The 25167-nt window shown below is 39.5% G+C and overlaps 4 protein-coding genes across 4 annotated transcripts; 2 read left to right on the top strand and 2 right to left on the bottom strand.

Moving 5' to 3' along the window:
* Positions 1 to 238: 238 nt before the first annotated feature.
* Positions 239 to 7367, top strand: tsen2 (TSEN2 tRNA splicing endonuclease subunit). The gene is made up of 11 exons (XM_036531035.1): positions 239 to 775; positions 863 to 929; positions 1203 to 1242; positions 1447 to 2014; positions 2580 to 2657; positions 3301 to 3351; positions 3456 to 3594; positions 4645 to 4681; positions 5415 to 5526; positions 5945 to 6034; positions 6128 to 7367. Exons 1-11 carry the CDS (start codon positions 590 to 592, stop codon positions 6185 to 6187), a joined length of 1428 nt encoding a protein of 475 aa, XP_036386928.1. The 5' UTR covers positions 239 to 589; the 3' UTR covers positions 6188 to 7367.
* Positions 7368 to 8582: 1215 nt separating this feature from the next.
* LOC118779596 (MKRN2 opposite strand protein) lies at positions 8583 to 10500 on the bottom strand. Its single transcript, XM_036531768.1, has 4 exons — positions 9910 to 10500; positions 9581 to 9630; positions 8965 to 9133; positions 8583 to 8814 (listed from the first exon to the last, which is right to left on the bottom strand). Exons 1-4 carry the CDS (start codon positions 10110 to 10112, stop codon positions 8583 to 8585), a joined length of 654 nt encoding a protein of 217 aa, XP_036387661.1. The 5' UTR covers positions 10113 to 10500.
* A 2649-nt stretch (positions 10501 to 13149) lies between these two features.
* mkrn2os.1 (MKRN2 opposite strand, tandem duplicate 1) lies at positions 13150 to 15448 on the bottom strand. The gene is made up of 4 exons (XM_036532005.1): positions 14796 to 15448; positions 14551 to 14597; positions 13717 to 13879; positions 13150 to 13394 (listed from the first exon to the last, which is right to left on the bottom strand). The coding sequence occupies exons 1-4, from the start codon at positions 15074 to 15076 to the stop codon at positions 13178 to 13180; spliced, it is 708 nt and encodes a 235-aa protein (XP_036387898.1). The 5' UTR covers positions 15077 to 15448; the 3' UTR covers positions 13150 to 13177.
* A 1124-nt stretch (positions 15449 to 16572) lies between these two features.
* On the top strand, positions 16573 to 24429 carry mkrn2 (makorin, ring finger protein, 2). The gene is made up of 8 exons (XM_036531503.1): positions 16573 to 16662; positions 17387 to 17515; positions 18108 to 18262; positions 18696 to 19015; positions 19462 to 19676; positions 21100 to 21210; positions 23491 to 23635; positions 23844 to 24429. The coding sequence occupies exons 1-8, from the start codon at positions 16637 to 16639 to the stop codon at positions 23991 to 23993; spliced, it is 1251 nt and encodes a 416-aa protein (XP_036387396.1). The 5' UTR covers positions 16573 to 16636; the 3' UTR covers positions 23994 to 24429.
* Positions 24430 to 25167: the final 738 nt, after the last annotated feature.

The following is a 25167-nucleotide window of genomic DNA, read 5'->3' as shown; positions in this document are numbered from 1 at the left end:
CGCCGTAATTGTTCGTTATAAAAACAGACATTTGCTTGACATCCTGTGAGCACCCTAACCGGACTAGAACGGTCCTGGCGCGGTGAGTAGTGTTTTCAGGACATTACAACAACAAAAACAAAATATTCTGATTAGCACTGGAAATACTAAATCATACATTTACTGACAAAAATATGAAACGTTTTATTTTTCATGCTGAGAAAGCAGGAAACCGGAACAGCAAGTAGGAACTATAGTTACGCAAGTTTGTACCTCCAACCGGATGCAACTTCTAACGCACGCCTGAGCAAAACATGTGTTGGAACTGACGCTGCGATCATCATGTATCGCCCGATTTAATAACTTAGCTAGAGCTTGATGTATTTGCGCATAAGTTATTTTGCATTGCAGTATTTGATTTCACAGCCCCATGATAATTTCTGAATATATTTGCTATGTTCATGTGGCAAGCTAGCTCACCATATTGCTTTTCATTTTAATGAGCTAGCAGAAAGATCTATTTCGTATCGCAAGCTTTAAGGGCTAGCAGTCATTTGACAGTATAGTTGTTGCGTTTGAAGGATTCTGCATAACTTCCATAGCTCCATTTATGGCTGAAGCTGTCTTCCAGGCGCCGAAACGCCGTGCCAGAGTGTATGAGTCGTACGAAGCCCCCTTCCCTGTTCCATCCGGCACGGAGGATAAACTGCAAGAACACCGTGTGTATAGAGCAGAAATTGTAAACCATCATGTCATCGTTAGGGATCCCGACCACATACAAGCCTTATATGGAAAGGTCTTCATTATAACTTGTTCAGTGTTTTAAAACATTTTATGGTGTGTTTGTGTGTAGCACATGTTCACTTTGATTTTTGTATTCTAGGGTTATTTCGGGAAGGGTATTTTATCAAGGAGCAGACCGGAGCACAGCATCTCTAATAAGTGGAGAGGTAAGTGCTCCAGTTGACGTTTATATTGTTGATGTTTGCAAAGATGGAACGAAATAATTTGATACAAAAATATTTATGTTTACTGGAAAAAGGATTACAGGATTTTAGTAGCCTGACAGTTCAGTTTCAAATTGAAACTGAACTCTCAGTTATGTGTATTGACTGTCCTGTACACGTGGGTATTACTATTTTGATATTTTATCAGGACATTTTGTTTTAACTGTTGTAAATATCATGTTCAGTTATTTTCTTCTGTTATGTGCTTTCTTGTAGCTGTCAAAGACAGGTATCTGCCAGTGGTTTCATTATCAAAGTGAGTCACATATTTCCAAATGTTGGAGATGCATGTTGTTTTATTATACATATCTTGATATGTAAAGGCTTAATTATGAATCTAGGTGTTTCACGTGTAAAACGATTGAAATGTTTCTGTTTGGTAAATGTTTATGTGAATTAAAAGTTTTGTATTAGATGAGTCAGGTTGTTTAAATGCTCCGGTCTGCTGCCTGTATTCCAGGTATGAGCAGTGGGTCAACATGGCCCGGGATGCTCTCCTTGCACAAGGGTTGGACGAGGAGGATGCCAGTCAGATGCTTGAGAAGTACACACACCCACTGGAGTTGGATGTGATTGGCAGGACCACAGTGGAAGAGGGAGATGGTCTTGATGTGGCCATGCATAGCCCTGACAGCAGGGAGGCAACAGGGAGCTCTCCTTTCATATCTGTAGGTCAGGGAAGTCCAGAGCCTTCTGGATGTGCCCTACTGGAGGGCGAAAGACACCCTGAAGAGGACATTGACTCTGACTGCTGTGGTGGTAAGAGGCACAGGCGGCAGGGTGATCCACAGTACGACCCTCTGGCTGAAAGGTACCCCCATGAGCCCGAGCAAGTGGACCAGAAAGCCCTGTCTAGCATTAAGTGTCCCAGGCACGATGACTGGGTAGTCCACTGTGGCTGCCAAGTGAACGACAGCCTGCTGAGGGTGGTCGCTGAGACAGACACAGACAAGCAGGGCCCAACCCTCACTGCGGGGTATGAGTACGTCCTTGTCGAGGAGCAGGAGGAACAGAAGGGTGTGGATGCTGTAGGTGACAGCCCTTTGGGAGTACTTATTAACACGTGCCCATCACTTTCTTGTGTATTTTTAACTAAATGTTTTTCTCTTGTGGTCCCTGTAGATTTACTGTAAAGGTGCAGGTAAAGTGGGTGGGTAACTGATGTGTGTAGAGGGCTTGTCCTTATGATATGTTGTCAGGAGATCATAATATTGTCAACATTGTTGGTAAATTTCATTTGTAATTATACTGCACTGTGTTGGTCATTCTTAGTAACAAAAAGGCCAAAGGCATGGAGGGTGGTCCAACAAAAAATAAGAAATACAGTACTTGGGAAGTGTTTATTCATCAAGTGTTAAGAAATTGGCCTCAAAATCGCCATTTACTTGTGTGCTTGGTACACTCAACTAAGTGTGTTTAGTTTCATATTATGACCTTTTTCCAGGCAACATAAATGAATCTCAAATAACATTCTTGTTACATTATAATTATAAAATAAATTACTGATGAATATTTCAGGAAAGGGCCATAGTTGCCCTTTAAGTCTCTCTAAGAAATCTGAAATGCATTTTGGTTCTTTTTTTTTTGTTTAAGTCCAACAGAACAGAGCAACTGTTATGCAGGATCAACCCCATTAGGATTATAGAGTATCTTCAGCTGAGTCTTGAAGAGGTAAGCAAACCTCATCCTTATTCTGCAGTTTGGCTGTGCCTCAGCCTGTTTTACAGGAAATGTTGACATTGAGTGTGATTCGAAAGCACTTTAATTAAGGCATTATTGTCACAGCTGGTTTTGGATGGAGGGTAAAATGGTCTGTAAAGCCAATAAAAACAGCTGACAGAGCTGTAAATGTGGTCAACACCATTCTGCATGTGTCTCCCTTCTCCCAAGGGTAGTATTAAAACGACACTCCCTTTAGTGTGTATGTGCTGAATCTGATAATATTCTCAGACATGAATATGGCAAGAATTCTATCCATTTCAAGGAGTGTTGGCTCAGGGGGATCATTAGTGTACCTTTTATGACAGCTAAGTAGGATGAGTATGTTTTCTCATCATATACAATGATGCTGTTGTGTTCGTTCACCTCCCTGTGAAATATGCAAACACTGAGATGACCAAATATTACCAGGAACTTGGTGGCCTAGGACATCATGAAATATTTGACTCACTGCCGTCCCTAAAAGGAATCTGTCCTAAAGAGACCCTTGGGTGACCTTCAATTAGGGAAGGGGACCACATGCTGTTTGTGGATGTGAGAATGCTGAATTTCTGTCTCTGTGAGCTTTTCTGATAAAAAACACTTTTTCTCTCAGGCTTTCTTCTTGGTGTATGCTTTAGGATGCTTATCTGTATATTATGATGAGGTAAGGTGGCCTTTTCTTTAAATTCTGTGAATATTCATTACAAGCTGTTAATGTTACGGAACACCATTCTTATATATGAATGTTGGTCATTGTTTTTGCATAAGGAGCCGTTGAACATTGTAGACCTGTGGAATGAGTTCAGGTCAATGCAAGACAAGTTTGAGACCACCTACGTGGCGTACCACTACTTTCGCAGTAAAGGATGGGTCCCCAAGGTTGGGATAAAATATGGAACAGATCTCTGTGAGTATCAACACCTCAAATTACAGTTTATCATAGAGAACGTGTCACTTAACCATTGGTTTCATTCTAATTACTCTCAAGGTTTTTTATGCCTAAACTGAAACCATCCATATAAGGTTCCATCGCCATTCGGCATGGCTGACCAGTGAATTGTAGGTCAAGGTCAGCTTTGTTTGCTTTGAAATTTGAGGCAAAGCATTCCTCCGACAAACTCGCTGACTACCCTTAAGGTTTGTAACTGCCTGCACTCCCTTGCCTGAAATGTTAAAGAGTAGAAAATCCTTTCCGTTAGCAGAGCTGTGTTTATTTCTGCTGGTGATCAGATAAGGAAGTGACCCTTGGCAGGGGCTCCTGAGGAGGAGGTCTCTGCATTTGATTACTTGACGCTGAACTTTATCAACGTTTAATCATTGTGAGATATTTTCCGAGAGGTTTAAGTAACACCTTGGATCAGTCGTTCAATTATTCAGGCCTGCTAAGCAAGGCTTTCATGCTGCTCCCTGCTACACATCCATCTCCTGACTGTCAGGGTGGAAACCGACTCTGACCAACTCCCACCTGCTCCTCGCTGCCAAACAAGCTGACTTTCCATCCTAACATGCTACAAACATCATTCTTGTGAAGGCCTGGAGCATTTTAGGATAAAGAACTTGGCTGGAACGTGACCTTGCTTAACTGTTTTGTGTAACATTACCTCTCCTGTATGTGGCCCCTATCAGAGCATGCATACATACAGTACATATAGGATGTCAGTATTTGCAAGTAAGTGCCAATCACAAATATGAGGACTTTTGTTCATCATTCTGCATTTATAAATTAGCTACTGGGTTTCAGATCAGCTTCTGTAATCTCACCAGTTTTTCATACTTTCTTTAGATGTAAATTTATGTATGGAGCATTAAATACTTTTTCCTGTTAATGCATTAGTGTTTTGTATGTAATTACGTTGAGGTTGTTTTTTTATGTTATACTGCATTGAAGACATTTAGTAACATTTTTATTTTGTATATCTGGTTTTTCTTTAACTACTTTTTAATTTTCATTTTACAGTGCTATACAGGAAAGGACCACCATTTTATCATGCAAGGTTTGTTCAGAAATGGTGATTTACCATAGGACTGTATATATATAAACGTTTACCCATAGGAAATAACTTACGTTTACCTATGGGGGAAAAATTGTCATTCCATTTTGAATGCACATCGCCATCCATTCAGGAGATCCATGTGGTCTAAACTGACATCTTCTGGGAGCCCACAGACTCTCTAAGGATAACATTGATCACTGATTGAATGCAACACTGAAAACGCTGCCAGTAGAACTTGATCCTGATGTTTTGCCGCACTCTTTTCTCCATTGACCTTAGCTCAAAGTTCGTTACCCAGGATGTTCTTATGTGTGGTAGATCATTATTATCGACCGTTTTTTTTCTACACATGGATTCCGTGTTGTGATTTGCATCCACTGAAGCACAGCACTGACTTCAGTGCAGATTGTTAGGTGAATCTTGGAATGAAGCCACTGTTAGATATTCTACAGTGCTGGTAATGTTGCTAATGTTGCTAAATGTCTGTTGGCCCCTCAGTGCAACAGTATAAATTTTCTGGAGATGGTAAATTGTAAAATTATTTCATACAGAACATCTCCATGCCAAACAATATTGCAGTGGACGGCTTTGATGATTTTCAACAAACCTCAGTTGTAATTAAACTTTAAGTGAAATCCCCTCATCTTGCTGTGTTGGATGATGGTTTCAAAGTGAGTAGACTCCTCATCATAGCACAGCCATTTTTGAAAGGTGTGTTTCTCCCTGTCTCCAGCTACTCTGTTGTGGTGGAGAAAGTGGATGATTCTTTTAAGGGGGCAGAGCTGCGACCGTTCAGCTGGAGGTCACTGGCTGCTCTCAGCAGAATCACTGGAAACGTCTCAAAGGTAAGAGGAAGTTGTCATCCAATCCCTCCCTGCATCCTCCTGTTACAGCCACATGTGAAGGACGTTATCTGTGTCTCACATTCCCCTGATTGCTCCTGCCAGTTAAATAGTTAAAATGCCAGCCTGTCAGTAAGCAAATGTAGAGCAAAGTAGTTTTGAAAAGTTCATAAGCAGAATGTCATAATGCTGTCCTGTTGCTCGTACATTCGTATTTTTGATTAGTTACCATTCATTGTAGTTAAAGATAAAAATGTATGCTGCATCTACAGTGTATGAGATGATCAAGTCTTCAAGCTTGGACACAGAAAGCTGATTTGTTTGGGTATTCTTTAAATGTCTGCATTTCTATTTGTCTTGCTTTGCCAGCAGATTGACTTTGTTGATATCATGTGAATGTCCGTGTCTCTTTGTTTCCTAGGAGCTAATGATTTGCTACGTTATCAGGCCATCGGATATGACAGACGAGGAGTGGTCTTCTCCAGAGTGCATCAAGAGGATCAAAGCTCAGGTTGAATGAGTTTGGACCTTGCAGTGTGTTTTGCAGAAAGCTGATTTTGACTTTCTTGCTAATAGACTGCCTGATGTGCTTTTTTTTTTAAAGGAGATTATTGTGAGCAGATGGGTATCATCTCGAGAACGCACAGACCAAGAGGAAATATGACCACCACACTTGAAGGGCTTTCTCACCAGTTAATAATTTTTTTTTGTCATGTCTCTGCTGCTTAGAAATTTTTGTATTGGGTTTGTCTTTTACATTCCACATGCATACAAACAGCATTGCTTGTGCAATCTTTATCTTAGGAATTTTAGGATGATTTTTGGACCTGTGAGTCGTGTTTCATGAAAAGACCGCTGAACCTACTCCTTTCCTTTGAGGACAATAGGAATGATGTGCCCCCTTTTCATATTACAGTTGCGTTCTCTGAATTGTACAAGTGGAATTTTTGGTTTCTGAATATTAATGATTTCTTAATTGTTAATATTATTAGTATTTATTTGTGCCAGATGCACGTGTGGAACAACATACAAAGGGAGCCAAATGACAATATTGTAATGCAATGTATGAAAAAGTAAGAGGTACATTAGTTTGGCTTTTTCAAATCAACTTAAGAAGAACAATAGACATTAAGTAGAAGCCAGCCTAAGAAGAAAAACGGTAGGTTGGCTTTTTTGAGCCAGCTTAATTACAATAAATATCCTTCAACTGAAAGACAGTGCTACAGTAAAAGCATACAGTAGAGCAACAAATAGAGCAGAGCTCTACCATGATCTGTAAAAGCGGTATTCCCATAAGTGCAGTGTTTACATTGTGCCAAAAATGATTATAAAGAACATGGTGAATTTGCTTCATGCTGTCGTACTCAGTGAACAGTGAAACTGCTCATTTTAGAAACTGCTTTAAGTTTATATCATTTTATTTGCCTCTTAGAGTGTGGAGCATGTGGTAATACAGCACTTTTAAAGAATAATTCAATGATTAATGATTTCATTTGAATCAATGATTAATGGTTTCATTTGAATTCTTGACCATACACGTGCAAAACTCACTGAAGAGGCTATTTGTAAAATGATAACTGAATGAATATGGATATTTCGACACACAGCACATGATGGGGCCCCGACAAAGAGTATTTCAGTTCTTGGTGGAATTTTTCACCACAGCGAGCTGTAGGTACTCCCCAGGCCATTGTGTAGAGCAAGATGATCCTCGCAGTAAGTGGAGCACTTTCCTGTAGACTGGGACCAGAAGGTGTGAGGCAGCTCGGCCTAGCACAGACACAGGCAGCGGAGCATGTGACTACCGCCTGATGGCAGTATACCTGAGTAGACTGGAGGTCAGGTGTATTTGCATATAACAGAATCAGAGGTATTTGTTCCTTCGTGAAATAAATGCTTTTATTTTTGCATAGTGTGATCCCAGTGTATTGAAATGTCTTATCTCACACTCATTTGGGAGTATTCTGCTTGTGTATTTTTTTATATCAAGAGTGTATATATATTTTTGTACAGTGCTTTGGTTGTGATGCATTGGCATGAATGTCAAGATTTTTAGGTGTTGGAAACTGATGGGGTTTGGGGCTGACAATGACAGAATACCAATCAATCTAAAATAGTATTTGAAGGGACAGTTTGCATTTTAATTAAGACTAATACAATCCAAAGCCTGATACAGTGTTACAGAGGATTTTATGTAAACTCCGTAATTTGTTAAACACAAATAGCAGCATATTTTATAAATATAAAATATTTTATAAATAATCACAGCCATCAATGTATGCGTTTTTAGTAAAGACAAGTCTTATAAAGAGCTGCATGTTTATTTAAACATGTGCACATATAAAATCCATGTTTAAATAAGTAAATGTCCTAAAATGACATGTATATTTCAATTATCATAAAAGTTAGCAGCAAATAGCAACAAACTCGCTTTTTGGATGAATGGACTCGACTCATTCATCAATAATACACTGTGTAATATTGTACTTGTGATCATTATGTTAAATTTTACAGCTCATTTGTTTTACATAATATTCTTTAAAATATATGTAACCACTGAGGACATGTATTTTAATATTATATGGCTCCCAAGGAGAAATATTTGAATAATCATACCCTACTTTCCCTCCCCTGTTAAGCACCAAATGGAACTAGTGTCATGTCACTGTCTCTCAGCAAATTAATTAACAAACCCAGACAGGGACATTGATTAGGTTGTTGAATAGCTTGCCAATGAAGGCTTCATTTCATTTCATTATTGCAAATAAGAACTAATAATTCTTAGAACTAATGGATTCTTTAAGTATTTGAATACTGATCCAAGAAATTAATCAGTAATCACAAGGCGGAATATCTGAACATCCCTAGTGGTACAAATGTAACGTATCACATAATTACAACATCACCTATAGTCAGTGCCTGAAGCATCAATACAAAAGGCACCAGAGGATCCTCACAGGTATAGGATTGTGCAGACAGAAATAATATCAAGCTCATATGATCTTCTGTAGCTCACTGATACAAAAGAAAATCACAGACATTTTCTCTATCACAAGCTTTCACTCACTGTTTCCATCATCCTGTTCTTTTGGAGGATTGTCCACAATGTAGAAGTAGTTTTTGGAGATCTCCTCGCAAAGCATTCTGTACTTGGACGCTCTCTTGATCCGGGGCACAACAAAGCTCTGTGTGAACTCCTCTTTACTGAGGGAACGTTTTCCCTGTGCAGCCAGCACACAGTTTATAAATGCCAGAGTGTAGTTATAGCAGTTGTGTTTTTCTTCATCGAATCTGCAAAACATAGATCAGGATTATTTTAAAGAAATACCACAGGAAAGTGGTAGGAGGCTGACTTGGTAGCACTCTTCTTTCAGCATTACTTCTATTTTACATCCCCCTGTCATAATGAAAATAACATTAAATCATTTTAAATGTTTGTACTTCTGGCACTGTGGATCCCACATCTCAGCAGAGGAGAACTTCTCCAGGTACTGGTCCCACTGGTTGAGGAGGTTGTACATGTCTGGCTGAACCAGAGGGACACTGATGCATTTTTCCCATCCTATACTGTCCTTCCGCACCCCTGTCTTCGTGTAGTTGTAGACAACTCCTGGATGCAACAAAGCATTCAATAGACCATTTCACATTTTATAAAAGCACACAACATCCTTTCATTTATTGCATTACATTTGACTTAATTTTACATCCAAAGTGACTTCCAAGCTTGTAATAGAAACAAAAGTCCATGTTTATTTTATTGTCTAAATAACCAAAGCATCTGATTAAAAGGAATAACATTGTCTCTTCTGCATTATAAGTCTATAATGTTGCCATCAATCAAATGTTTTTTTTTTTTATTGCTATCTGTGCCGCTGCATTTCAAAAAGTATTTAAACTACTTACAGAATTGTACCAGTAATCTGATTTGGATGATGTATAAATTTGTTATAAAATCCTGGGTGATACAGAAATGTATTTGTATTTATATTTTTGTTCTGTAGTTGGAATATCCTTTAATTCCATTAGCCTCCCCATGGCACAAGATGAAATCACATACCTTTAGTGTCGGTGATGCCGGTGTGCAGATCAGAGTCCCCATCAAAGTCCCTACACAAGCAACAAAAAAAAATAAGAGCACTCCTTTGTATTAAACACAAATACAGTACCTGTGCAAGTTTTGAGAAGTCAAGGATAGCACATCTGAGCCACATTATATGCCTATTATTTTGAGTTTTGTTTGTACGATGGCTTTTCCTTGAAACAGTGACAAGATAATGTCAAGAATAATCTTGTAACTATCAAGTGTATACAGTATTTGAATTCCTTGGAATATGCAGCATTCATATTCAAGGTAAAAAAAAAATCAACTAATCTATATAGTCTTACCCGAGAAAGGTTCCCTCAGTTGGTGCAACCAGGAAGGAACAGGGGGCCTTGTGCCCATTGGTGAAAGGGTTAGGTATGCTGATGGGAGCGTCCTCCAACCTGCGGCCGCTGAAGCTAACACCACACTCTGGGCATTCCTCCGGGACGAAGAAACAATAGATATCTTTGTTACAGTGACTGAATTTGATCACACTCTTATCCATCGGAAGTAAACATGGAAATGCTGCTGCTCTCTCTCAAATGCAAGGGTGAAGCCGGCTCTTACGCCAACAATGCTAGGAACCGGAATATTACTGGCACCACACTGTGACGTTCTCCACTGGGACTGGCTACTCATAGCCTAGCTTCAGCGGTGTATCAGATTGCACCTAACCCAATCCCTGTAGATTGCTGCATGTGCTCGTCAACTGATCTGCCCATTTCCAAACTGTCTTTAAAATATACAGGAAGTTAACATATGCTTACACAGAAGACTCCTAGTTTCAAACGTATTAAATCATTAATAGTCATTTACCGGGGGGTAGACAAGATAACACCAAATTCAAAAGGACTCATTCTGAGGTAATTAAATTGCAATTAAAAAGGAGCCTATAAGTGTTTCATATCAATGTCAATACTAATTACCAATATGCCATAAAGGATCATTATGACATTTTAAAATCAATACTTTCTAAAGCAACATGAATTTGATGAATTTTGAATAAAAGAGTTGGTGTCCAAATACTTGGTGCGTGATTTGCAGGTGCTTCAGTCACAGAAATGGCAAGATTGTATTATGTGTCAAGGGGAGAAGTGTGGAAAATCAAAATGATAAAAAGGAAAAACTGCATCAGGAAAGAGTGGTTGCAAGGCCTCAAAAATGTTGGCCACAGAACAGAACTTATACCTCTATAATCCAGTCTCAACAAAAACAGTACATCATGTGCTTCACAAAGCTGCTATTTATGGTACGGTTACCATTCAGAATCTGGTTGTACCTAGCCAATAATCTGGTGTAATCAGCACAGAACCTGAACTTCAGAGCAGTAAAACAAAGTAAAACCGTCTGATGAGTTGTCTTTTCCTATATCTGGACAGGTTTTTGTTTGGAGAAAGCCAAAGAAAGTCTTCAACTGTCATCTTCTGTTCTCAGCTGTTTAATTGTTTAATTGTTTTCACATGGTGGATCTGTTATGATATGGACAGCCATTCTGTGGGATTCATTGGATCCAATGCCAAGAAATACAAAGCCATTTTAAGTGACTGGGTACACCCTGTGGTGCAAACATTGTTTCCTCAAGATGTTCCCATATTAGGTGACAATAATGCCCCCATACACACTGTTAAATGGATTCAAGGGTGCTTTCATGAACACCAGGATGAAATCAAATACCTCCCATGGTCTTTCCAATCACCAGGTCATTAAACATCATTAAACCTTTATGGGAAGTTCTGCAAGACAGAGTGCAGAGTCTACGTCCTTGATCTCAAAAACTGAAGGCTTTCCTTCTTAAAGAATGGTCCAATATCCCAGTCGAAATAGTTAAAAACTGGTATAGCAGCATTCCAAGAAGGACCGAAGTTGTTCTGGAGATAAAAAGGTGGCCCACCTCCTTATTAGTCAATATATGACATATGAATGAAATATTCATACATTTTTTGATGTTTCCATTATTTTGTCCAGCCCCTGTACATGCATTAAATTGAGCTGGATGAAATAAAGATATTTACATTTTAATGGAACTTTTTGTTGTTTTGAATTTTATCATATCATCACTGGTATGTGTTCTGAAGTGACAAACAACAAAAAAGACTAACTCTTTTTAATAGCAAAACTATTCATTCATAGTTAGATGCACTGGACAACCAGAAAAGGCACTGTTCTTTATGGAGTTCCACAGTCACAGTCACAACATGTAGTATGCTGTATACTCAATGGATTTTTGTAGATTTTTCAAGGAAAGGTGTGGATGTTTGTTTATTTTACATGTTTCTAAGCCTTTTAGGACACTCACTATTGTTTTTCCAATGACTACACGCCTCTTGATGAGAAATGATTCTATGGGGGACTCTTAAACACAGAGATTAGGTTGCTTGTTAATTATTTGTGAGCTCATAAACATTCAGAGCTTAGTTCATCACCTGACAATGTCTTCAAGACAAGACAATGTCTCCCAGTTTTAGTGTCACTTAGGTGTCCCACGATGAGCTACTCAGAACCTGCCACAATATAATGTCTGTATACAGTGTCCAACAGTATTATGCCTGTGTTGGGCCATTGGGAGGCAACACTCAGTGAAACACAATGAACCTGGTATAATGCAACAGGTTTCTATAAACCACACCTGCTGTTGCTGTATAATCTGAGTGGCCCAGAATATAACAGGCAAACTTTCCTCATCAAATTTTATTCTAACATTGTACTCCAACACATTCCCATAATTTATATTGATGAGATTTGGTATTAGTTCAGATTGAGCAGACAGTATTTAGAAATATCAAACTTTTGTGGTTTTGTCATTTTTTAGTTTTTTTTTCTATCTAAAGATCTACTTCATAAATACATTTATCATATGAATCTGCTAAAAGTACTATCCATCAAAAGGAAAATTGTGAAATCCTACCAGTTGTATAAATATCCTGGATGCTGGTGTCACTGTTATAGAATGTGTAGTTTTATGCGGTAAAACAGATTTTTTTCCTGGGATGTAAAATTAGCATTTCTAATAAATCAATGTGTACTTTCTAGTGCTAATATTATGATAAATCCATTACACTAATGAAATTAATCTTTAACTAAGTGATAAACATTTAAAGAAGGTTTACGTTTCTAATGGCAGTTTGTAAAATCGAGCCCTGAGAAGCTACATGTACTGCATATTGACAAGGGTCTTAAATTGATGGAGCAGGATTACTAACTTAAAGCCTGTCACATCATCCCTTCAGGACCTGACATAGTCTGGTCATGTTACAAAAGGACTGTGTAATGTCATTCTGAGCCATTTGAAAACTGACACACAGTACTGTAAATTCTATTATGTGAGTTAAAATTATACAAAAAGACTTGTAAGTACAATGAAAACCAATTGATTTATTTATATAGTATCTTAGTCTCAGACAAAAGGAATTGCATTTTGCATAAGATGTAAAAAAAAACTTGCTTTAATGTTTTTTTTTTCAGTTTTGTTTTTCCTTATAAAAAAGCACCAAGACATGTTCTTTTTCTGTTTTACAGATTTAACTTTTTAAACCAGTCTGCATTCCACACGCAGTTCTGACATTACAACATCTAATCTCTGGATTTGTCTACTACATAAAAGCCGTGCTTGGAAATTTCTTGGTAGACTCTGATATACTTTGAGACTATCTTCATTCTGGGAAGGATATATCTCCCTGTGAACTCATCCCTTGTCAGACATGGTTTGCCTTCTTTGTCCTGCATGTGGTTTATAAAGGTGAGAACAAAGGCATAGCAGCTGGAGCCAAATTCTCTCTCTTCATAAAATCTGTAAAACAAACGGTTGGTCTTTAATAGCTAATAAAGATTACAGGGAGCAAATTTATTATAGATATATACTGTTAAGGCAAGGATTCAAAGACCTTAATGTAACATACTGAGAGTAAATAACCATTAACCCATTATATGTAATTTATTTGGGATGTGTGTGTGTGTGTGTATACATATATATATATATTATATATATATATATATATATATATGCAAATGTGTCAAGTACAAATGAACAATAGTCTACGTCTCAGTTTGCACAATGCTGGTGTTGTGTGATCTTTTTCACCTTAAAGATAAGCTGTAAGAGTATAAAATACCTTTCTGGGACCCACAAGGCCAGACAGGCGAACTGCTCCAGTTCCCTGTCCCACTTCTTTTTCAGACTGTCGCTGTCAGGTTGGACCAGTGGCACACTGATGCACTGTTCCCATCCACATTCATCTCTTCTGATCCCTGTCAGTGTGTAGTTATAGACCACACCTGCAAGCCACATACAACTTTCTAAGACCACAATCACTGTGTGATCAGTGCGTGTGGGCATCAGTATGTTTATGTATCCACCTCCTAACTGTTCAAACACAAAAACATTTTTTTAGCATGTTGCCTTTTCAATGTGCTATACTTGCTGTGTACCCATGCCCTTGTTCTTGCAGCTCTTATGACAAACAGGATAGGCCATTTAACCTCCAAATAAATAAATAAATTGTAATAAATAAATTATAAAAAAAAATAATAAATTTCTTGGGTTATATCAATTAGCGAGTTACTGAAAATTAATATCATTTTATATCATCCCATATATAGTGTGTATCATGTGTACATTAAAAAAGATGATTGACCTTAGCTGGACCACACAACAGAGAAACACCACACTAACATCCAAATAAACCTGAGATGGTAATGAATTCACAAAAAGTGACGCATAACCTATGTTGTCTACATCTTCTACTTGCTGTCATCAATCAATGCCCATTTGCACAATTTGTGTTGCTTCCGAAAGCTGCATTGAGGCTAAATACATTCACTTGCTATAAATCATATCACAGTGCTCCGCATCCTTAACATTTACAATACCAATGCAGTATTAAGTTGTTTAAATAAATTATTATTAATGTATTTTGTCAATAGCACATGAATGGAGGCTAATGCACCTTCACAGTTTGTTATCCCAACGTGCAGTTCCGAGTCATCCAGTTCACTGTAACAATATATGGAAATCATAGTGAAGTCAAACAACTGCCCAAATCAAACGTGCTTTAACTAATGTATTTCATACACAGAACACTTTTGAATCGATTCATTGTTACAATAAAGGAGGCCTGCACCACTTGGGTTTAAGTTTAGGAAGATCTGACACAACACTAATGTAGTATTTAGAACAATAAAAAAAACCTACCTGAAATGTAATGGCCCGTGCATGGATCCTATACAGAACGCGCAAGGAACCTTGTGTCCATTGGTAAACGGGCAGGGAATACTTACAGGTGCATCGAGAATATTATACTTCAATCGCTCAAAACAAACAGGGCAATGTAACAAACGTGATTTGGTTACAACACATTCCACAGGAAACGCATGTCTAGACTGCGCGGCAGGTTCATGACAACCATTCACTTGGTCGGAAAAACAATATATGTCGTGACTACAATGCCTAAACTTGACCAACGTTCTGTCCATTGGGGAAGTAGAAAAGGAAGAATTTGCTTTATGCGTATGTAATTTGCGCAGGTGTTTGGGGGTGGAGCTAAGTTCACGGGGGCGGTTTGGAGACTGCACCACACAAGTTGTTTGCACATCAGTTTGTTACAGTTTGATGTAACTGTTGTTGATTTAAGCGTTAGGCCCCAATGGTTGACCGAAATTAAACGTAGCTGGAGTCAGAACTTAGATGTTAGTTTATGTGACCTTTACTCGAGGCGAGCTTGTTCACGTGATCAAAAACTGTCAGAGAAGACAGTCGTGTTTGACGACGTAACAGTGTGGAAAAAATCCATGTCCAGCCACTGGTCTTTTAACGATTCCAGTGGAATCACGTCTGCTCCCTGTTCATTGCAGTATGTGTCGGCATATCGCCTGCCGTCGGAGCAATCAAAACAATACGTCATTTGGATGAGTGGGCAGTATCGTGATCCTTGCGGTGTTGCCAGACATTTTTAAATTCCCCATGACAGGGGATTTTCAAGTCAATCGCTAGAAAATTGGCAGGAGGCGCGTTTTCGATCTAGTTGGAAGTTTGGAATTTTTAAGTGAAATCCGGTACATCTGTCAGCCAGTGAGAACTGTTAAAACTGTATAGCTGACAGTAAAACGCAACCCCAAATCACTACCTAACCTCAACTAATTTAAGCTAATGGGATGGAACAAAGCAAAAAAAAAAAAAAAAACAGACGTTGATCATTAAACATGGTTGAGGTGGCACCTGTTGCAAAACAGAGAATATACCAAAATGGCTGGAAGAACCACAGCTGAACATACTTCAAGCCAAAGAGACTATGTATCCGTCTACCTAGTTGTTGCTTGGGATTAGGTATCCTAATCAACAGGACTAAAGTAAACCGTTCAGTTGTTTTAAGCACAGAAAATACTCCTTATCTTAATTAAGATTTTTAGATGAATATCGGCACAGACATCAAAGCATTGGGGTATTTATGATTTTACGAAAGTGGAGCTAGACAAAGCACATGGCAACCTGTGCGCATGAAGCCTACGTAAAAACGGCTGTTCAAGGTTTACTCTCCGGTTGAAAACTCTGGGATCCGGGGTCCTGTTAATACTTTGCGTAGGTTTGGTTGAAAACAGATGACCATAAGCAGCATTTTATATAAAAATAAATAAACAGAACAGTTCGAAATATGTTGATGTGTCTGTCAGCATCTTATTAGATAAACGAATATTTTTCATTACCAGCCGGTAGACAAATTTCCTAAACGAAGGGTTACAGTGCATCGAAAATAGGACCAACACGTCTTTATGACAAAGCAAGCTGTTTTCCAGTTTTTAATAAAGCTATAGAAAACAATACCACAGATGTTTTCTTTCCATCTACCCTTGTAAAGAATTTGTGGCTATACGCCGCAAAAGCTAACTATGTGCTATTATAAGTCCAACTGTGCCTACATCGTACAATGCGGAACCTTTAGTACATCGAATCGGAATTGTTAGGGGGTGATTATTTAAGATTGCACCCGAAAGTGTCAAGAGGAACATAAATACAGTTACGCTTATGGAATAAGAAAAATGACCACAAAGCAAGTCACCTGCAGGTAGCTATATTTAAAAAGTATTTGTCGTCTTTTAACAATGTTTGTGTGATACAGCGTAATTAATTAGTAAACACAGTATTTGGAGTTTTGGTATTAGCTTGCTATTTAGTTTGACTCGCTAGATTAGTTATGTTCTCACCAGCTGCATAACTAGATGTGGCTACTTAACTAGCAAGCTTATGGAAGATAAATTGCTACTAAAAACCCTAAACTAGCTGTCTAGCTGTCTTACCGCTGTCTTTCTCACTGTTGGTGTCTAGTACTACGTGACATGCTTGCGACATGTTCCACAACTAGTCCATGCATTCATGATTTTGGCTTACGTTAGATGTCTGTTTAGCTGTTTCGAAGAGCTAGCTAGGTCCATGAACCAGTTCGCTAACAACTAAATGAGACTATACAGCTAACTGGTCTGATGATGTGGAGCTAAAAGATAGCGGTCCGTGTACCTGGATAGCTGCTTCTATGTGTGGAACGCTAATACCTTGCTGACAGCTGGCTATAATATCAACTGCACATGCTTAATTAGCATGGTATATTATGTAGACAACAAAATAGTAAAACCAATTTGTTTGATAGCTAGCGAGTTGTATGCGTGCTTTCTGTAATTTGTTGAAATGGCTAATGCTAGCTAGCCATATTAGCGTGCTAGCTAGCTGGAGCTAGAAATGGAATGGTGTGTTGTAGCTAATCAAGTGACGTGTTTGTTTTTTCTGCGATACAGGTATTTTTTACATGGCGTTTGTCGGGAGGGGAGCCGGTGTATGTTTTCTCATGATCTTAGTACAAGCAAACCATCTACCATCTGCAAGTTCTATCAGAAAGGCCTGTGCGCTTACGGTGATCGCTGCCGGTGAGATTTAAAAAAATTCCACATTACATATGTAGCTAATCAAATATTTACAACGAATTATTATGTCCTAAGTGTACTTTAAACTACATTTAATTAGTTTTTATGCAGTAACATTGACTATTTATATTGGTAGAAATGTATTTATTTGATTAAATATTAAATGCATAAAATGAAAACGCATTTTTCAGGCAAGTCCATAGCTAACGACAAAAGCCAGAGTAATTTCCTCGTTTAGGTTTTTTTTTTTTTTTTACATGAAATACTCCAATCTGCTACTGATAGGAGTCTGAGGGACGTAGCCGTTAGATGACAGTCAGCTTGCAGACAGCCGTGCCAAAGAATGTCCATGCAGATTATCACAGTGTGCGCTGTGAATTGGCAGCTGGGATGTGAACTCTTTCAGTACTGTGTAGCAGCATTGCACCCCTTCTTTGGGGCTGTCTGAGATATAGTTTTCCATTCATAGTTAAGTTTAATGCCTACTGTCCACTTGACCTCCTGTTTTTCGGAATCATTATCTGTATAGCAGTGTTAATAAAGTAGACGACACAGATCAGTATGTGCTGTAATTGAGGCTTTATTCCTTTTGTAGGTATGATCACATCAAGCCCTCATCTGGGCGAGGTGGGGGTGTTCCAGTAGACCACACGAACAGGAACAGCAGTGCTGCTGCAGTTGCTCCAGGAAGTTGTGCTCCAGCAGGCTCAGGGAGACGTGGGAAGAAACCCCTGGTCTTGAGAGACAGAGGTGATTAAGTTTGTTTTTGTTCTTTCCCAGTCGTAGAGCTTAATGATGTGTAAGGCACTAATGTGTATGGTACTGTTAAGTTCATGTGTTTTCCCTGCAAAATGGAATTAATATGGAAACAAATGGAAAAACACTTCCTGGGTTCAATGTCTCTTTGACCTGTACATGATGTGTCCCACTAGGGGGCATGACTGCTTCATTAAAATGTTGAGGATTCTGCTTGAAGGCAATAGTGACATTTTTCATGATTCTTGATTTAGCATTGTAGCACGTTCTATTTATAACAGAAAAGCCATGGTATTTTAATTTTTTTTTTCCCTAAAATTTGTTATATTTGATGATGTGTACTATGAAGCATTCACATTTCCATGTGTTTTTCCCTGTGTGCCAGAGGTATAATTTGGCCCTACTGCTGTGTGTCTTTTTGCTTCAGCCCTGGGCAGCGCATCAGAGGGAAGGTCGTTGCAGTTCAGTGGGGAGACAGCAGATGTCCCGGAGCCTGATTGCTGGGAATACCGGGATGAGGCAGCCCAGGCCAAGCCCCACTCCTACCTGGACGCCATCAGAACAGGCCTGGAGAATTCAGCCACAGGGAGCTCCTTCCCCGACACACCACAACTCTGTCCCTATGCAGCTGCCGGCCAGTGTCACTATGGCAACAGCTGCTCTTATCTCCATGGAGACATGTGTGAGATTTGTAGGCTGCAGGTGCTGCACCCACATGACCCTGAGCAGAGGAGAGCACATGAGAAGGTGAGGAGATCCAGGGGGAAAGACACAGAGGGGCGGAGAAGGAGGGGGTGGATGAAAGGGCCTCTCCTAGAAATTAGATTGACTCAATCATGTAGTTTTGTGCTTTATTAAATCAAGCCAAGCTGCAATGACTTTAGATGATTTATTTGCTGTGTGTGGTACTGTGAGCCTATACTGAACTGAGTAATGTTGCAGGTTCAAAACTTAAAGCTTAAGCAAGAAAATTTTGTTACAATTTGAGAGATAGGATCACAGTTCATTTCATATTCACTCTAGTAGATTATTCTCATAAGATGAAGTGCTTGTTTGTTTAGAGTTAGCCATCATTAGAAGGATATTTCCACACTTTAACCAATCAATGATTTGGACTATCAGTAAAAGGACATATTTCAGAACAGTATAAAGGTTAGAAGATGTTTGACTGACCCGGTGACTCTTCTCCCAAGATGTGCATGATGGCATTTGAGCTGGACATGGAGAAAGCGTTTGCAGCACAGCACAGCCAGGACAAGGTGTGCAGCATCTGCATGGAGGTGGTGTACGAGAAGGCAGTGCCCTCGGAGCGGCGCTTTGGGATCCTGTCCAGCTGCTGCCACACCTACTGCCTCAGCTGCATCCGCCAGTGGCGCTGCGCCAAGCAGTTCGAGAACAAGATCATCAAGTGAGTGCCGCCGTAGGGGCCATCTTTGTGGAGCTGCGCCCATGCAGTTTTGAGCTTCAGAGGGTCATAGGTTCAGATCCTGGAGCCAGGGTCCTTATTAGGACAGACTCAGTTTTTAATAGATTGGTCTCTGTGTCTCTAGAGAAACTGGATTGGTCAGTAATATTCTTTTGAGAACACTAGCCCACACTACACCTACACTACAGCTCACTTAACATGTATGTTTATGAGTTTTTTTATGTTTTTCTTTCTGGCAATTTCCTTCTCTGTGCAAGCAGTTCCAGTTCAAAAGTATCCCTGTTTACTTGATTATCAAGATGTAAGTGGTGGCATGTACAAGAGAACTGGCGTCTTCAGGTTTCAACCACATAAGAGAAAAATTTTGAAGAGATATTTATTCAGACTATTTTCCAACGCTAAAGTGTAATGCCAGAATCCCAGAATACTTTCATCTGTAGTTAAGCAGCGACCATCTGAAACACCACATAGATACTTATATTGTATAGCTACTTAACTAATCAGTGCAACCATTACACGTTTATAGCTATCATCCATTACAGATACAGATGTTTGTATTCAAATATAGGACCAGCTCAATGTCTTCTCTGCATAAATGAATAAGCAAAGGGTTCATCTGTAGAGAAAGAGTAGCCTGCGTCAGATGTAATTATGGGATTAATAGTGTGTAGCCGTGAGGTTTTTACCATGGGATATTTAGGCTGACAAAAGTATGCATTCACTTGTAAAAGAAATAATGCTGAGGTTTTCATCAAACCAGTAATGTATCCACTAACATCTGTGATCACAGAGACATCAAAATGCAAATCATGAGAATGTGAGAGCTGAGGCAAATGCTGACCAAGCAGATAGGGGAACAGAGAGCTCAGAACAACAACCCAATATCACTGCCAATTTAACCCATGCTTTTGTCAGAGCAAATATCCCAGTAGAGATTCAATAGACAAACACTCTGGTACTCCAAGCTTTCCTAAACGTGCATGTCACAACTATTGGGAGCATGCTCTATGCTGTCTAGAAACTGAGCTTGTCTGACACCGTAGCATTACAGTAGCCTTTTGGAAGTGGTCTGAATAGACAGACTAAAAATGAGATTTATGTAGTTAGAGTTGAGACAGCAGTACTCTTAGATTCACCACCATGTATATTGCGCTAGTAAACTTTGATAGATTGCCTTCAATCAACAACGTGACACAAGCACTTAGACCCTAATTGAACTAACTGAGTTGCCGAAGTTGAATTCAATTGAATGATCAGTTTGTGGATTCAAAAGTTGTCTTCATGGGCACTGTGTGGATACAAGTGACAAAAACAGATTGAGGGAAAAACTCATGATCCTAATAACGTCTAACAATGATGGCTGTTCACTTACCAGACTGAGATGTGATGCATTGTGTCTGTCCAGGTCATGCCCAGAGTGCCGCGTTGTGTCAGAGTTCGTTATCCCCAGCGTGTACTGGGTGGAGGATCAGCAGGAGAAAAACAGGCTCATCGAAGAATTCAAAAGTGGAGTCAGGTTAGAGGGGAAGGGGCTGGCAACGTCCAACTTAGTCAACCGGCCGTTTTGTGTCACTATTTTAATATGTATTGCTTGTCACCTCAATCTATACTGGCATATGTTATTTTGTATTGTTCATTTGTTTGTGTGTAACTATAACGTCAGGATAAAGCTATTCCAAAATGTATTATGTGTGTGTGAGAGAGAGTAATTAATTCAATCACTTTTGATGCCTGCAGAGTGAGCCAGCTCCATTTGTGTTTGCATGTATGTGCACCTGTTTGTGAAAGTGTTAGTTATTGCCCCTCTGTGCATTTTAATTTTTAGTTAATTCTAGTATTATTGTGATAACAGTATATTCCACTATATTTGGTCCGGTTTACAATACTACTCATTTTCTTTTTGCTTTGTTGCATAACTTTCTTGGACAAGGGTTGCAATAAACATACAAAAAAGTATGTGCAGACCTAAAATTGCCATGCACTTCAAAGTGTTTTTTTTTTTTTTAAATCATGCTCCATGCACACACACAGACACACTAACATGCAAACTGCAAGCACAATGGATTTGGGTGGAATTAAGCAATAGCGCCTATTTGCACGCTCAGCTTTTGTGTACAAGGAGACTTTGCTAATAAGGGCCCAGTGTAGCAGGCTAAAGTGTGCTCAAGGTTAGCAGTGCCATTCAGCAGACCTACAGAAATAGAAACCCAAAGGTCAGCAGCGGACTCCTGGCTGGGCTCCTCGGGTTTAGATGGCCGCCACACCATTTCTCTCCCCGCTGCTGCCTTTGAAGACTCTTTGATTCAGTTGACGCACAGGGAAATCCCTTTAAAATTGACTACAAGCATGCCATCTTTCTGTTGCTTGTTCCAGCGGGGGGAAAAAAAGCTTTAAAGTCAGTTTCCTTCTTGTGGGAGAGCCATCTGAAAGAGATTTGTTTGGGAGGCTGTTAGCTTTCTGCTCTCTGATGTGGTGTCCTGGCCCTCAGACCAGCATCCATTATGCATTTTTAGCAATAGGCTCAGTCCCCTCGTCTGTCTTTATTTAGAATTGTCTCATGTGCTGTTAACATTGAAAAGAGATGGTGCTGTGAGATTATTCAAGGGGGCCAGGGGCCACTAATGGACCTCTGGATAGTCAGAAAACATGGCCAGTTATTTTTCAGTGGGTAAATACCTGCATGTAGGAAAGTTAATGAAATAAATAAATCTCTTTCATTTAAACTGTCCCCTGTACATTTGAGATACTCTTCTTTACCTGCATGCATGCAGCAATGCCGTCATGTAAATATATTTGGATAATTACTGCACAAAGCAATCAGAACAAAGTGCTGTCAACAGAGTGCACAATTGTGTGCCACAGATAATATTATAGGGTTCTTTGGACTGTAAAGGCTTGGCAGATGTATTCTCCATTTATTACTGGGTCTATTTACCCTATTTACCCTGTTGTGTGCATACCCTAGAGCTATGTTAGCTCAGCACAATGAATGCTTTTTTTAAGTCACTGAAGAATTCATGCTTTTTGGAGAAGATCAACTAATCAAAATCAGTCTAAACATTTTCCAAAAATTAGCTGTTTAGTTTTGATATTTTGCAGCAGGAAGGAAGTCTCTGGGTTTACCAGCCCGATTGTGATAGTGGCCTGTTTTGAAAGCCCATAATGCTGGCTGGTCTTACATCAGTGCGATCTGAAAAGTTGCACCACACTGACAGCGCAACAGCAAACTTAGCATGCATCTTCAAAGTCTTGCAGGTCCATGAGAGCACTGCGAGGTGGGATGGGATGGGATGCCCTGTGCAGTCAGATGGCTCAGGCACATTGTTGTAACAGAAAGCTCTTTCAACCTCAGCCTGCTGAGCCTTGGAAGCACTGTCGCCTTTAGCTGCCTTTTGCTCGTTGTGACTCCTTTCACTTTCTTCGCCTTTGTTCAGTTCCACTGTGATTCACTTCCTTGTTGCAGCCTGCATGTGCAGCCTTATCCAGGACCTAATCAAGGTCACTACCATGAAGGACACGGACCATTGCTGCAAATGTCTTTTAATTTGCCAATATTTTTTTTCCATATTTCTGAATCAGTCAGCAGGCATTTTCAGAGTTGCTATTTTCATGGTATCCAATGCAACATGATAGATATTAATCTCGACCTAGATGAGATTACTGTTCACTTTGTAGCGTGTGTCTCAGTAGCATAAAAACAAAGTATGAATGATGTTGGATATGGCTGAGTTATGTGTGTTACATTTCAGTGTTTTGATATGGCCTTCACTGCCCACTGTCCCTGTGTCTCCTGCAGCAAGAAGGCCTGTAAGTACTTTGACCAGGGGAGAGGGACCTGCCCGTTCGGAGGGAAGTGCTTCTACATGCATGCTTATCCCGACGGGACGCGGGCTGAACCCGACAAGCCTCGCAAGCAGCTGAGCTCCGAGGGCAACGTGCGGGTGAGAGCATTCCGCCTTTTCTCCACACTGCTTCTAACGGTCACAGAGATGCGGTGAACCGTCTAGAAAGCAACAGTCCTTTACGGAGCGGAGTCAATTGTCCCCACTTCCTGCTGTCTACAGAAAAGAGGCAGAACTCGAAGCTCACTGGCAGAAATGGGCTGGGTGACAGGTGGGCGTGGAGTGACACTCCCATGTTGCTTTGCAGTTCCTGAACTCCGTGCGGCTGTGGGACTTTATCGAGGAGCGGGAGCACCGCAACGTGCCGCAGTATGAGGACGAAGTCAGCGAGCTGGGTGACCTCTTCATGCAGCTGTCTGGGGCTGGAGAGGAGAGCGGAGTCCCTGCCCCCCACTGACACCCCCTCCAACCACACAAACACACCCCAGCCCTGCTCTGGGCAGCAGCCACATATCAAACAGCCTACAATACAGGGCAATAAAAAAATGAGCTCTCTGGTCAGCTTTTCATGTTGGTGGTTCATTTTTAAAAATATTTTTGTGGTACATATTTTGTGGAAAGAAAAATAGTAACCCTACATATAATTCTGCTAGTGAAAGCTGTTGTGTTTTCCTGATATGCTTTAGATATCATTTGCCAGATTGAAAATGATTTTAAGGAGATGAGGTCCAAGACATCTTCAGTGTTGAGAGGGATCAGAGAGACTGCATTTCAGCTCTGCTGCATTTTGTATACATTTGAGTGGTGTGCAAGGTTGACTTATATGGAACAGTTAGTGCACCTAAAATAAATTTTTCAGGAACACAACTTTAGTGAAATTAATTTCCCTGAAATATCAGCTACAGCGTTTATAAGATAAACGGTTACATTTATTGAAACTACTGTAGTTCCCTATGTAAGAACTGTAAGGTATACATGTTTATAAGAATGCTCACTTTTTATTAGATTGTGTCATAATGTGACTATATCCTGAATACCAATAGTATGAAATGCAGTGTTAAACTTTGTAATCCCATTTTTTCCATTAAGAAGAAAAGAGTAAACATGAAAAGTTGCAATAGTACTACTGTATTGTACTATACAAAAATCACCTCTTTTACTGTGAACACAAAGGTTATATTGGAGAAAAAATTAAGTGTGTGCAGTGTTGATCGCATAAGGAGACATTGAAGGACAAACTATTCACACAGTATACTTGACACTTGTTTCTACTTGTACTTGCAATTTCTCCTTGTCAGTGCTGCAGTAGTATAAAAGTAATCATTAAAAAGTAAAGCATTTAAACCAGTGTGCATGCATTTCTACATTTAATGGGGAAGAAACAGTAGGTTAAGAACAGTGGGCTTTTAAGTCTACATTATAAAACAGATTTCTTTTCAAGTTCCTTTTTCCTTTTTTGCAAGAATCTAAAGGATGGCCAGTTGGTTATTTATGGAAGTTCACATTTTCATATTTACTCATATCACTGACATGTTACAGAACTGAAATAGTCACGAGATAATTTTACTAAGAAAAAAAAGCTTGTGTATTTGAATACACAATACTGCAGCATTTTATGCAATACAAAATAT

This window comes from Megalops cyprinoides, chromosome 6, assembly GCF_013368585.1.
Source record: "Megalops cyprinoides isolate fMegCyp1 chromosome 6, fMegCyp1.pri, whole genome shotgun sequence".
NCBI lineage: Eukaryota > Metazoa > Chordata > Actinopteri > Elopiformes > Megalopidae > Megalops > Megalops cyprinoides.
The sequence above is the reverse complement of the archived record's forward strand: the minus strand, read 5'-3'. Positions and strand labels throughout refer to the sequence as shown.

Bases quoted from the DNA above. Each gene is read 5' to 3' on its own strand.
- tsen2 (XM_036531035.1), top strand. From the start codon at position 590: ATGGCTGAAGCTGTCTTCCAGGCGCCGAAACGCCGTGCCAGAGTGTAT. The intron at 1,243-1,446 runs GTGAGTCACATA...CCTGTATTCCAG, and splicing joins CCAGTGGTTTCATTATCAAA to GTATGAGCAGTGGGTCAACA. The intron at 5,527-5,944 runs GTAAGAGGAAGT...TTTGTTTCCTAG, and splicing joins TCACTGGAAACGTCTCAAAG to GAGCTAATGATTTGCTACGT.
- LOC118779596 (XM_036531768.1), bottom strand. From the start codon at position 10,112: ATGGATAAGAGTGTGATCAAATTCAGTCACTGTAACAAAGATATCTAT. The intron at 9,134-9,580 runs GTATGTGATTTC...TGTTGCATCCAG, and splicing joins CGGCATCACCGACACTAAAG to GAGTTGTCTACAACTACACG. The intron at 8,815-8,964 runs GTACAAACATTT...TATGTTTTGCAG, and splicing joins TGGGATCCACAGTGCCAGAA to ATTCGATGAAGAAAAACACA.
- mkrn2os.1 (XM_036532005.1), bottom strand. From the start codon at position 15,076: ATGGACAGAACGTTGGTCAAGTTTAGGCATTGTAGTCACGACATATAT. The intron at 13,880-14,550 runs GTGCATTAGCCT...TGTGGCTTGCAG, and splicing joins TGGGATAACAAACTGTGAAG to GTGTGGTCTATAACTACACA. The intron at 13,395-13,716 runs GTATTTTATACT...TTTGTTTTACAG, and splicing joins GCCTTGTGGGTCCCAGAAAG to ATTTTATGAAGAGAGAGAAT.
- mkrn2 (XM_036531503.1), top strand. From the start codon at position 16,637: ATGACCACAAAGCAAGTCACCTGCAG. The intron at 17,516-18,107 runs GTGAGATTTAAA...TTCCTTTTGTAG, and splicing joins GCTTACGGTGATCGCTGCCG to GTATGATCACATCAAGCCCT. The intron at 19,677-21,099 runs GTGAGTGCCGCC...GTGTCTGTCCAG, and splicing joins TTCGAGAACAAGATCATCAA to GTCATGCCCAGAGTGCCGCG.